Source organism: Marmota marmota, unplaced genomic scaffold (assembly GCF_001458135.2).
Source record: "Marmota marmota marmota unplaced genomic scaffold, marMar, whole genome shotgun sequence".
Lineage (NCBI taxonomy): Eukaryota > Metazoa > Chordata > Mammalia > Rodentia > Sciuridae > Marmota > Marmota marmota.
In genome coordinates this window covers 42020834-42034755 of record NW_026000026.1, presented here as the reverse complement: position 1 = coordinate 42034755, position 13922 = coordinate 42020834, and the positions used below count along the sequence as shown (strand labels likewise).

At 39.7% G+C, this 13922-nt stretch overlaps 2 protein-coding genes across 3 annotated transcripts in view; one reads left to right on the top strand and one right to left on the bottom strand.

Moving 5' to 3' along the window:
* The window catches only part of Dstn (destrin, actin depolymerizing factor), a 30935-nt gene extending 25379 nt beyond the window's left edge, over positions 1-5556 (bottom strand). The window contains exon 1 of the mRNA XM_015483146.2: positions 5325-5556. Within this exon, the coding sequence (XP_015338632.1) occupies positions 5325-5327 (3 nt within the window). The 5' untranslated portion in view covers positions 5328-5556. The remainder of the gene's footprint in view (positions 1-5324) is intronic.
* A 228-nt stretch (positions 5557-5784) lies between these two features.
* Bfsp1 (beaded filament structural protein 1) overlaps positions 5785-13922 on the top strand; it is a 64947-nt gene continuing 56809 nt past the window's right edge. For both annotated transcript variants that reach the window (XM_048811335.1, XM_048811336.1), the window contains exon 1: positions 5785-6118. The gene's annotated coding sequence lies outside the window, so the exon portion shown is untranslated. The remainder of the gene's footprint in view (positions 6119-13922) is intronic.

The window sequence follows — 13922 nt, the reverse complement described above, 5'->3', positions numbered from 1 at the left end:
TCAGGAAGAAAGAAACAAACTTGGAATCAAGTATCAAACTAACAAATCTAAACAATTCCAAATACAGAAAGAAAATGCTAGACTAGAATCTAGGATAATAAAGGAACTCTTCTTCTTCACAATATTTTGGATAGATTGAATAAATAAATTTGAATAAATTGATAGGTTGAATAAATAAATATGTTAAATAAATTTCATCTTTTCTTTCTACTTTTTAAAATGGGGCTACCAGAAAAATTTAATTACACACATAGCTTGTATTTATTTCTATCTTACAACACTGGTATAAAGGTTAAACATTCTTATAACAAAACTTCAATAATTTGAGAATTCCTTAAAGCCCCCAGGTTTCAACAATAAACTTAAAAGATTACTCCAGAGCAAGTTGGAGGAGTCTTAACTTTATGCTTATGTGCCTGCACATTAGCCTTAGCTCTATTACTATCTGAAAATAACACCAATAAAAATATGAGAACATTTTGAAATCAAAACATGATTACCTAAACAAGCTAAGAGAGGAATAAGAACAGGAAACTCATCTTTGCTTTTCTATGATAAGGCAAACAAAAGTAGCAAACTATAATCTTAAAATACTGAAAGGAGTAAACAGTCTTTCTCAGATGTGATCCAAAAGCAAAATTGAGTGACAAATGACCTCACTGTAATATGTACTGAAGTTTCTTTCAGATAACTCACCTATGTCTTGCTGCAACAGAACTAGTTCTCAGCCTTTTCACTCTTTCAACTAGATTCAATTCTTAAGTTTTAGTTGCATTTTTTTTTTTTTACTTAAACAAATTACTTTAAAAAGTATTTTAGTGCTGGGGATATAGCTCATTTGGTAGAGTACTTGCTTCACATGTACAAGGCCTTTGGACTAGGTTCAATCCCCAGCACCACACACACACACACACACACACACACACACACAATTAAACTGATTCTTCCATTTTAACACAAAAAAAAGCAAATTATAGATTAGAGTGAGCAACAAGATCAGTTACGAGAAGACTAGCTCAGAATTAAGAATCACTCTAGACTAAAATCTATTGACTCAATGGAGGTCCTGGTATAACAGATTCCAATGAATGTAACAAGCGTGTCCAAAGTATTACTGGGATAAATGAGCCTTATGTTTATTTCTCTAAGTCTGTATCTTTCTCAACAAAATTTTAAGAAAAAAGAATAGGTGATAGCTCAGAAGCACAATTTCACATAAAAACTTCTAGCTTCTCACATCAACACAAGAAAAGGGACAGAAAAAAAAAACTGTCATTAAAATATTTCTGAATTGTTCGTTACGAACCTTTGTACATTACTCATGGACAATATAGAGAGGACTATTATGCTCCAAAGGAAATAAATTTGAGATAACTACAACAATCTTAGTTCTTTATTGTTCTGTGGATTATATGTACAAATAGCAAACAGTACAATAAAGAGACTGGGCCTAGGAACTCAGGACTCAAGTGTTGCTCTGCAGATTAAAAACAATGCATTTGGGCCTGGGGTTGTGGCTCAGTGGTAGAGGGCTTGTGTGGCACTGGGTTCAATCCTCAGCAACACATAAAAATAAATGAATGAATAGAACAAAGGTATTGAAGAAAAAAAATGTATTCATGCACATTTGTAATCCCAGCTATTCCAGAGGCTGTGGCGGGAGTGTCTCAAATTCATGGCTAGCCTACACAAATTAGCAAGACTCTGTCTTAAGATAAATTTGGAAAGGGCTGGGTGAGTAGTTCAGTGGTAGAGCACTTGCCTAGCATGCACAAGGCCCTAGGTTCAATTCTCAGTACTGCCAAAAGAAAGAAATAAAACACTGCATTTATATGTAAATTTAGTTTTCAGGACCTTGGAGATTTATTCTAATTTCAAGCATAATGTGTTTCAACTTGAGGTATTTAATTATTACTCAAAATATATTATCAAGTTACATTAGCATAAAACCATAAATGCTCAGAGTCCTCCTTTATTATAAAACATTTTATTTAAACCAATTCTATTAGAAAAATAGTCATGATTATGTTTTATATTGAAAGTTTGTTTTTAAATAGGCTTTATTTTTTAGGGAAGTTTTAATTCAGAGCAAATCTGAACAGAAAGTAAAATTTCCATACATTCCATGTTTGTTTTTAACATTTGACTAGTCAACTGCCTAGGAAAAAGAGGGGAACACCTATAAAGTGCAAGGGGTTAATCTCCATGGACCTCAGCTTAAAAAAAAAAAAGGAATTCTACCCTGAAGCGCTCCATGGTTTAGCCGTACCAGAAGCTGGAGAATGGCCGGTGACTAGAATGAACAGAGAACTGAATTTCTGTGATTTAGCAGCTAAGTGGCCTGGAAAGAGACTTATGTGACAGAAGAAAGGAATATTATTATATTATTTTAGAAGTCGTCCAGTGTTTAAAAAAAAAAAGCTGCAAAGGGCTATACAAAGCACAGCATTTATGTAAATAAAATATGTATTATTAATAATGCATATCATATATGTATAGTGACAAAGTATGGAACTATCAGTGAGAATGGAATAGATCAATTTTAGGTGATTATGTTTGCATCCTGGAAAGCAGTGATGGTAAAGAAATTCACCCTCATTATTCTGTATTATGGGAAAAAGGTAACTAAAAAGGACAGGCCTGTTATATATTTTGAAATAAGGCCCATTTCCATTCTTCCTCAAGATTCCCTGGTTTATGTGCCCCTTTTTTCTTTGAGAAATTTCTCCTTAATAAATGCTTTCCTAATTTGCTATAGCCTGAATAAAATCATCTCCTTAGTGGGCCAGTACATTGTGTCTTTGACACAGGAATAGGTATCTCTGGGGAGAGAAGGGAATGGGAAGAAGATGCATATTTGGCTGAATATGGCAAAAAGTTAACCTTTTATAAAAATCATGCATACTTTACTGCTTAAAATGTTTCAAAATTATTAGCTTGGTTTGTTAGAACAGAGTTCTGATTAGGGTAAAGTTAACAGGTTAGACTATCAAGTAGACCTGAACTTTATTTTAGGGGCAAGACTATACTCCAGCTTTCCAGAAAGCCATATATCTAAGCTGCCAGTGCATATCTTGGTTATAAGAGCTAGGAAAGTCTATGTGTGACGTCTCAATCCATATCCAACAAAACTACTGAGCAAACATCCCTAGGAACTTGATGGTGGACTGGCAAACAATCTTTGCACATATAATAAAGAAACTGGCACACCCAGTACACACATAAAAATTTTTTTTTCTCGAGGTGTGTAAATGTGGTTCACGTGGCGGTAGGCTCTTTTTTGGGTGGGGGCACTATAAAATGAGACATCTAAAAATATGATCTCATTTTAAAGTGCCCAGGATGATTTTCTGAATTGGTTTCAAATTGCTTTATTACAAGTGCTTCTAGAAGACTTGGTGAGTACCAGGAAGTAATTGTGCTGTTTTATAACAAATCCATTAGTAGTTAAAATGTAACCTCAGGAAGAAAGAAACAAACTTGGAATCAAGTATCAAACTAACAAATCTAAACAATTCCAAATACAGAAAGAAAATGCTAGACTAGAATCTAGGATAATAAAGGAACTCTTCTTCTTCACAATATTTTCTAAGAGTTGGACTGAATGGAGATGCTTTGTGTTCACAAGACCAAACATACCAGTTACCTTTAAAAATGATGGGTCTGAATTCTGAACTCTTTATTCTTTGCAAGCATCCAAGCCAAAGTAGCTTGTAAAGGCTTCTTGATTTCACTAATACCAAAAAGTTTGAGATCTATTAGAATTCATCCACGTTTTTATTTCTTCTCCCCACAAGTACCAAGGAATAGGAAAAACACTTCCTTTATTTCGTTTTAAGGTACAGAGGATTAGGAATTTAAATTCTAATATTAAGTATTTAACTTAAGCGTTTAACCAAAGTCAAAATATTTGGTCCTATTTTCAAACAAAAATAAAGGCTGTATTAGAAACTAAAAAAAAATTAATTCAGAAGACCCTAAAGCAGGCTCCAGTCCACTTCAAAGCACTTTCATCAAAAGGGATGGTCTTAAATTTATCAGCACTCAGTCTTTAGTTTTAAAGTCTTCTAGTGTAAAGTACCATATACTTAAAATCTTAAAGATGTTAAAGACTTAAGATGGTGATCCTCTTGGTAACTTACATTAAACCAGAAAGAACCTCAGACTAAATACCAAACCCCTATTACACAACCTCAGCCATTAAGAAACTACCTGTTAATCTCTTTTTCTTCCACAGCCTGCATCTTCATGAAAATTGCAATACCTTAAGAAAACCAAAACTGCTATTCCATGAAAACATTCTGTATGCAGATAAAACTGGTACCAACTGATTCCAGACAGAGAGATGCAATAACAATGTGATATTTCTAGCAAAGTCTGGATAAGACTTTGCCTGCAAATCATTGACCAAAAATGGTAACAGTATGTGCACACTCCAGAAAATGACAAAATGTTCTACCTAATCGTAGAACGCTGTTTTACAGCAGATGAGAGTGACAGTTTAGAGAAAGAAAGTAATATATAAATTAAGCCAAATCTCCATCATCTACAATAAACTAAACATGTTTACTTTTTAGTGATTCAGGTAATTTATCAGACTTTTTAAAAGCTCTTAAATTTGCTTAGCGTCCCAGCATCATGCCCAAACCTTGAATGTCAAGTTGTGGCAAAGCCAAACTGTTTACACGTAAAAGAAAATTTCTAGTCATACACGGACATATCGGGTAGGGAAGGGTTAAAAGAGACACTGCCAAGCTTGACAAGCACAACGAGAGTGCTGCTGGAAGCTGATTGCCAGATACGACAAACAAAGCGGCTGCAAGGCCACCCGGTTCTTAATCATGCCAGGGTCACGCTCGTCAGCGATCATTCTGCCCTCTAGGGTCGTTGAATAAAGGTCTTCTTTTCCTTATTGATGGAAAGATCTCAAGACCGAAACAGGCGCGGGTCACTGAGAGGCGGCTTAGGGGAAACCCGCGCCACAAGGCTAGTCGCCGGGTTCCCCTCCCCTCGGGCCTGCAGACCCCTGGATCTGTATCCGAAGCTGTGCGGGCGTTCGCCCCTGTGTACCAAAGCCAGGAGAGACTCCGCGGAGGCCTCGCAGCAGCTGGGAGCCGAGCAAAGGCCGGGAAGCTGCCACAGAGTGCAGGGCCCAAACCGAGCATCGGAGGCCAGGAAACTCTCCTCGGTCGGAGACTGCAGCCCAGCAGGGTTCCTTCCATCTCCGAGCGGGGGAAGCGCCCCTAAGCTCCTTACCCAACCCGTCCCGGGGACTCGCAGTCCCGGGACGCCTCAGCCCATTCCTCGGGCTCTTTCCCACTCACCATTTTCACCGCAGCTGTCGGAGGGATGCAAGGGAGGAAGCCGACCAGCACCGAGTCTGCGGAGCGTCCTACTCGCAGCAGCGAGACCAAGAGACCGAGCGCAGAGCCGACGCGGCGGCGCGAGCCTACCAAGGGGCGGGCGCGCGCCCCGGGCCGAAACGCGGCTACGCACGTCACGCACCTCCCGCCGTTGCTGGGCAACCGGCTGGCCGGGCAACGCCCTGCCCCTGCGACCCTCGGGAATCCCAACTGCGGGCGGGGGGGGGCCTCGGTCACCTTTTGGGGGCTGTGGGGGCGAGTACCCCTTCACCAGCTGGGTCTTTGGGAATGTAGTTGGGTTCCCAGTCCTGCTGAAGAGAAGAAGGCGGAGCCTAGGCTGACACCTACCGGCGAGGGGGCGGGCAAAGGGTGAGCCAGGATGGAGTGGCCATTCCCCTCCCTGGGGCGGGGTCAGAAGATGCCCCGCCCCCCCACGCAGCAGTTGCCCATACATAGAAGTAGCCACCTGGCCAGGTGTGCACCGCAGCTGGGGGCGGGGCTGGAGGCGGAGGATGGGCCCGGCCCGCGGCGGGTGCGGAAGGGAGGGAGGACTGGCGGGAGCAAGGCCCCAGCCGGGGCGGAGGGGCGGCTTCCCGCATTTTTTACCTACTTTGGTGTGATTCCCGCCACCCGCCCCTGATTGGCCAGCCCAGCACGTCGGGCCCTCGCGTGAGAAGGAAAGTCTGCACATTTTTCCTCCTTTCCGAGGCGACCGTGGCTGTTCAGAGTGCTCTGTGACTCACCGCTAATTTCAGGTCTGGAAAACAAGGAGTGATTTATTTATCTTTGGGAGCGGCCCAGAGGAGGCCGACGGCCCGCAGGGGTGTGGCTGGGAAATGGCTGCGTTGCCTTGGCGTGGTGGCGCCAGGCCCACTGCTCCTTTTTGAGGGGTTTTAATTTGGGACTGTGTTTTTCTAATGGGCGGTTGCAGCAGAAACAGTTTTTCAAAGGGACATTAGGAATCCCAACGTTTTTTTCTGAGGGGGTATTTGTGGGGAAATAAAGGAAACAGGAAGAATCAAATGGGATGATTTAAGTTTTACTTAATTTAGGCTACGGGGAACATCATGGTCTATACCAAAACTATTTTAATTCTCTAAAATGAGCCTTTTGGACAAGATGATCGGTATTGTGCCCCGCTCCCCGTGCTATATAAAATCTAGGTTGTATGTGGCATTTGTTCTGCCCACTCAACATAAAAACCCATTTCTCATTACTTTTTTTTTTTTTAAGGCAGTAAGCAAGTTGTGTTATTTTTAAGCCTTTACCACTTGCTCTAGGATTTTTGGCAATCTAGAGCATTGGCGTTGGAATCATGTGGGTAACTTATTCCCGGTCAGATTTGTGAGTTTCTGATTTAGTACATCTAGTATGAGACCTAAGAATTCGCATTTCTAACATTTCCTAGGTGATGCTCCTGCTGCTGATTGGAGCTCACTCTGAGAACTCTGGCTAATGAGAAAGAACCCCTGTGTATCCAGCTGCAGCTGGAATCCTTTGTTTTTCTGTGTGCCAGGAACTCACTGCCCTCACCTCCCTAACCCCCCCCCCCACCACCACCACCGTCACCAAGTAGGAGACTTCTTTTCTAGTCCAAAATTGGAGCGTTCTCATTTAAGGATACATGCCTGCCTGTTCCAGCCTCTCTCACTTGTGTAGTTTATCTTTCACTCTACCACCAGTTATGTCCAAGCCTAAGAATTCGATTCTGTTACTTTCCTGCTTAAAATTTACTGTGTCTTCTTCCGGAATGTTCAGCAAGTCTGAAGTCTGTGGCATCTAATTGAAGCCTCAGTGTCCGTTTTCTACCATGTCTCCCACATCTTCCAAAGTGCCCACTTGGACCTCCTAAACTTCTCATTCCATTACCCTTCTTGCTCTTTCCAACTCCCATGATCACAAATCTGGTCATTATTCAGCCTTAAATGTTCCTATTACCCCAGCAGTTTGTAGACTTCTCTGACCAGTTCCCAAGGAATCGATAGGGAACCCTTCTATAATCCCACAGTTCATCACTTCTAGAATCTTAGCATCCAAATTGCCTGGGGATTCTGTTAAAAAATGCAGATTCAGGAATTTAAGGGTGGAGTCTCAGATGTCACCAAAGATTCAGATGCCTCCAGTCCTCAGACCACATTTCAGAATGATGTTTTATGGGTTTTCCCTACTGTTAATGTAGTTCTGTAATTGTTTGTTTATATATATTTGGCACTATCACAAGGTTAGACTGGGAATTGCTTGGGGTCAAAAGATATTTAGGATGGATCTTATATGAACTGGCCTAGCCCCTCATACATCATAGTTTAATAAGTGTTGTTCATTAAGTGAACTGGTATCAGAAGATGTTTTAGGATATATCAGGTAAAATTCCATATCAGTTCATTGTAGCTTAAGAAGAACTCTTTTTTTTTTTTTTTTTGAGATTCCATTGAACTTTAGCTTTTACATTCACACTTACGTGTTCTAGATATTTTCCCACCTCATCTCACAGAGGGAAAAAGTTTTAACAAAATTCTTTAGACTGTTTTTGTGCTCCTCCCTCAGTTCGAATATGGAACTCTAATCCCCAGTGTGATGGTATTTGGATGTAGGCCTTTACGGTATGATTTAAATTATGAGGGCAGATCCTCCAGGAATGGGATTCTTGTCTGAGACCCAGAGACTCCTTTGCCCCTTCTACAAGTGTGGGCACACAGAGGCTGTCTATGAACCAGGAAGTGGTCCCTCCCCAGACACTGTTGCCTTCATCTTGAACTTCTCCAGCCTCCAGAACTAGGAGAAATATTTCTGTTGTTGATAAACCACCTGTATGGTATGGTATTCTTTTACAGCAGTCTGAACAAACGACAGCACATAAGATCTCTTCTTAAACATGAGATGAATGTATTCCATTTTTCATTTAGAAAACATTTGCCTAATTAACAATCTATGAACTTATAAGCACTTTCATTTAAAACCATTAATATGAGTGGCAAGGAAGAATAATTAATACATTAATGAGGCACTTGCAGAGACATGTAGGTTAATAGGTATCTGGAAAAACTTCCTTTGCCAAAGGTCATAACCCTATTGGAATACAGCATATATAAAAAAACACTATTCTGACTCCTCCCTTGTCTCCCCACAAATATGCTTCTTTATTTATACCCTGTCCTTTATTTATACCCTGTCCTTTATTTATACCCTTTAACTTTAATCCTATAAGTAAGACATGAATATATTCTCATTATGCCTGTTTCAAATGAGCTGGACACGGAGGGAACACCTGTAATCCCTGCTACTCGGAAGGCTAAGGTAGGAAGATCATGAGTTTGAGGCCAGCCTCAGCAACTTAGCAAGACTCTTGTCTCAGAATAAAACTGAAAAGGGAGTAGTTCGGTGGTAGAGCTACACCCCTTTGTCCAATGTATGAAGCCCTGTGTTCAATCTTGAAAAAAAAAAAAAAAAAAAAAAGATTCAAATAGTACAACAAAGGAAGACCCCTTGAGTACCTACTTTACTTTGCCATAATCTCAGTCCCCTCCTCAGAGGTAACCACAGACGTTAATTTGATGTGGCCTTACAGAAAAGTATGCCTTATGCATACTTTTGGTGTTTTTTTTTTTTTTTAATGGTTTTATGCTGGCTTGTAGTATCCTATAGCTTGCTTTCATGCAATTAATAATTGTCTTGGTAACCTTGCCTCATCAATAAATCATTATTGTAATTGCAGTAAAGCATGACTGTTCATGACTCTTTCCCCTACTGATAACCATTTAGGTTATTTCCAATGCATAGCTATCACAAACAATGTTTCAGAGACCAGCCTTAGGACATATGACAAATATGGGGAGTCAAATATTTGGTTTAAGGCTAGGCTAAATGAGTTCAAACTCTTCAAAATCAATGTGAAAGACTTTATCGTATTTATGAAAAATAACCACATGGATAGATCCCCAAGATACACTGTTGAATGAATGAATAAAAACAAGATGTAGTTCTGTATATGTTGCTGAGATATTTGCATTTTTAAAGTGTCTTACGTTGTCAAGACTTAAAAATAGTGGTTTAAACCACTATTTTATTTGTGAAGTTTATTTTATTTAGAAAAGAAATGCAGAGGTATAGTTCAGATTTGGTATATTAATTTGCTAGTTTTTGAGATAGTCTCTATACAGTTGTTTTGTTGTACATGGTTTCCTTTCCCTAAGTCACCTAATGGTCCACCGTAGCTGCCAGAGCACCAGCTGTTACGTCCACATTCTATGGCAGTAAGAAGGAAGAAAATATAAAAAGGACACCCCTCCCTTTTTAAGGAATCTTCCCAGAAGTACAGGATTGCCAGTTTTATCTCAGTGATCAAAACTTGGTTATAAGGCTGGGAAATGTGGTCTCTGCCCTAACCAGTAGTATGCTCGGCTAAGAAATTTGGGTTCCTTTACTAAGGAAGAAAGGGAAAATGAGGATATTGAGAGATCACTAGGGGTGACTGCCATAGGTGTATATTTTGGTCTCATTCTACTGGTGAGGTAGGCTAAGATGTTCCTTGGGAGCCCAGAGGAATAAGCAGTGTGCTCCAGGCTCATGACCCTTACCATTAGACCACATGACACAGCATTCATGAGGAAGGAGGATCAAGAGAACTGAGGTGTCTTTTAGTGCTTCCCTAACACGATAGAAATATGTTAGTATTAAAACAACGAATGGAAACTGCAGAAAATACATTCTTGACATTCTTTTACTTACTGCCCATAGCCTGGTCCTGATGGATCATGCCTCCTCCAAGCCACTGGCATCTATTTTTGGTAAAGGCTAAGTATATTTGAGTATATTCATGGAAATGATACAATATCACATGATAACATTATTGATTTCTCTATTATTAGTCTTTAAGATAGAGTAAAAGCCCCATGCTACTCTTTCATAATGTTTAAGATTGAACAATTCTGTGTTGTTTTTTTTTTCAGATAATAGTGCACTTCTTAAGGTAAACCATGAAAAAAATGGAATACAAAGTAGCATACTAATCCCTTTTTTCATTTTTTTTAGTGCATTTAAACTATACAGAATAATGGGTTTCATTGTGGCATTCTTACATACAAACAATATACTTTGATCACACTTACCCCTCATTGCCCTTCTAACCATCCCCTAAAGATGGGGGAGGGAAATCTTTCATCTCCTTCCTCTTCTTTAATAGTTTCCCTGTTACTTTCCTATTGTCTTTTCTCTCCTAGATTGTACATATGAGGGAAAACATGCATTGATTGTCGGATTTATATCTCTTACCATTATGATCTACAGTTCTATTCATTTTCCTGCAAATGACACGATTCCATTCTTTATAGCTCCTTTGTGTACATATACCACATTTTCTTTATCCATGCATTTATTGATGGGCACCCAGGCTGATTCCATGGCACAACAAAGATGGCCAATGGGTTCCCTTTGAGATTCTTATGAAAAGTCTAAGCCCCCCTCTCCAGAAAGATACACATTTATTCCAACTCACAGAGCTTGGCCTATAATCTGCAGGAGCTCATGCACTCCCCGTGAAGCACATCTGTTAAAGTAGATATTTCCAGAGTCTTTTGGGGAAATGTTCCAAAGGAAGCCCAGTGTAGGAATAAATGAACAATCCCACAGTTCTTCATACACAGACATACACACACCAGCATCAGAGTTGGTATCTCGCTGCTTATTGATGTAGCATCAAATCTTTCAGACCTTTTCAGTATAGAACATTTTAAAAAATACAACAGCACATTTAGGACTGCAGTTTTTATTCATTCATTCAACAGTGTGTCTTGGGGATGCATCTATGTTGTCTTGCCATTTTTCATAGGCATGCTTCATTCTACAATTTAGATATGGGAATTGTACCTCTGAAGGAAAATGAGCCATGAAAGATTAAAGAGTCAATAAAGGGAAACAAATATTTTGGTTTAAGGATAAACAAAATGGATTCAAACTCTTCCGAATGCAAAGAAGCTCAAAAATTGGGTGTTATCACACAATTACGAGTAGAAATGAAGTGAATAGACCTTTCACAGCAAAATGTTAACATATAAAAACAAAAGGCTTCTCTTAAAGCTCAGAAGTAATTTGGGGAAGAGGGGGAATACAAAGACTAATTTACGTAGTCTCCCCCACTGCTACTGTAGGACTGAAAAACCTCCGAAGGAATGTGCAAGGCATCCACCCCAGAGACTGCCAGATAATGTTAAGGCAACCTTGGATCCTTGCTTAGGTGTGGGGAGATGACAAATGCAAGTGGACTGCACATTCCCTCATTTCCTCCACCTCTGAGGACTCAATGATTATATCCTGGAACAGAGAGGGTTCAGGGAACAGGAAGTCATCTGAAAGGGACAGGGCCTCCTGGTTGTGGTAGGGGGTTGAGCCCAGATTCCAGCATCAGTGGCTCCCAGCCACCCCACCTGTCTCCCCCAGACTTACCAGGAGCAGCATAGTTTCCTCTCTCCCCAGGTATTCTGTAAAAGCCCAGTAAGTGAACATCCCAAGTTCATGGATGAAGATGATGAGACATAGGAGGAATCTAAGCACTATGAAGAGAAAGACAACAAACTGAGTAAACTCAAGCAGAAGAAAAAGGACAAGAAATGAAAATAAGCATAGTAAATATTCTCAGAGAAGGAAAAGATACTAAGAAACCAGGGCAGGAATAAGCAGTTATGGAAGAATTGGGGACATTAGGAATATAAACTATTATTGTAGAAATAAAAGATTCAGTGGATGGGTTGGGAAACAGCCTGGGTATATTCAAAATAAGTTTGTGAGTCAAAAGATGGGATCAAGAAATTAACCTGGAAGGTATCAAGAAGGGATAAATAAATGCAAAGAGGGGGCGGAGGATATAGTTCAGTTAGTAGAACATTTGCGTAACATATGCAAGGCCCTGGGTTGGATCCCCAACACCCCCAAAAATGGGAAAAAATGAGAGATGAAAACAATTTAGAGAAAAGTTCAAGGCATGGAAGATAGAGGGAAAAAGGTTAATTGTACAAAGGATTCCAGATAATAGGATTAGTAAAACAAGGAAGGAAATATTTGAAGAAATAATAACCATGATTCTGCTACTTTTAAAAAATTAACTATGGAATTCATTATTTAAATATTTGTTTTGTGCATACTCTGTTCAGAGCCATGAATAAAATAGATAAGTTTCTTGCTATCTATCCTGGAGCTTAATCTTAGTGTGCCAGTGGCTCACACACAATTAAGCACAAAAGCATGGGGTTGTGAATGAGAAACACTCTGTTGACAATAAAACTGGATGATGTGAGAATGTGAGAGAGGGTAACTGAGGGTGAAAGGGTGCTAATTAAATTGGTGCTCAGAGAAGTTTACTTTTGAAACAAATATTTCTTTCAGAGACATTTTCTGAAAAGGTAGTATTTTTATCTGAAACTTAAATTTTAGGACGAACACAGCCACATAAAGGTCTGGGGAAACATTCTAGATGGAGGAAATTAGCTTGGTGTGTTCAAAGAACAGAAGGAAGACTGTAGCTGGGGCCTGAGGAATCAGGGTATGTAGATCTGGGTGAGGCTGTGAGGCTATCATATACAGCTATAGAGACCATGGTGAGGAGATTAGGTGATTAATTTAAAAAACAAAACAAACTACACTATGGCCTCAGTGTTAAACAAGGTATTTGTAGTTATGTTATTTTTTATTATGTTAGGTTGAACAATTTTCTATTGATAATAGTCAACTACCTGTGACCTACAAAAACAGGAGTTTCTCGTGGTTCAGTCTAATACATACTAACCACATAGGTATTTGAGCAGTCTGGTCTTTTTAAAAATAAGAGTTTTTTAAAAATGATTCTTTTAATTACTCCATTATCTATTAAAATACCACCCAGATTTCTCCTATGAAACAGAAGAGCTAAGTGTTAAAAAATAAAAGCTTGGCAAGGCATAGTGGTGCACACTTGTAATCTTAGTGACACAGGAGGCTGAGGCTGATGCAGGAGGATTGAAAGTTGGTGGTCAGCCTGGGCAACTTAATGAGATGCTGTCTCAAAATAAAACTTTAAAAGGACTAGGAACATAGCTCAGTGGTAGCGCGTCCCTGGCTTCATTCACCACTACTGCAATCAATCAAGAAAGCTTGTGTTTGGAAGCAAAAACTGAGTATCTTGTTTACATTCATAATGAAATGCCCTTTTGAAATTTTTTCAGTTAGATTTGACAGATGTTTACTGAGGTCCTACAGTGTGCCTGCTGTGGCCATGCTAATGACCTGGAATACAAAGATGAATAAATCATGGGCCCTGCCACAGGGAGATCACAAGTGAAAATAGATCAATGCCAAGATAAACTTGTCCAGAGTTCCCTTGGGAATTCTCAAGATCTTAACTGGTGGGATAGATCTGACCAGGGAGATGTCACCGAATCTTTAATGAAGAATGAATCCACAGAGGAGGGAAACAAGTGTTATTATTGACAAACTTTCTCACTTGTGTTTGCCAATACAAATACAGATGAGATGGTCACTAAGGGAACACCACATATTCCTACCAAAAAATTAGACTCCCTGAACTAAGATGTG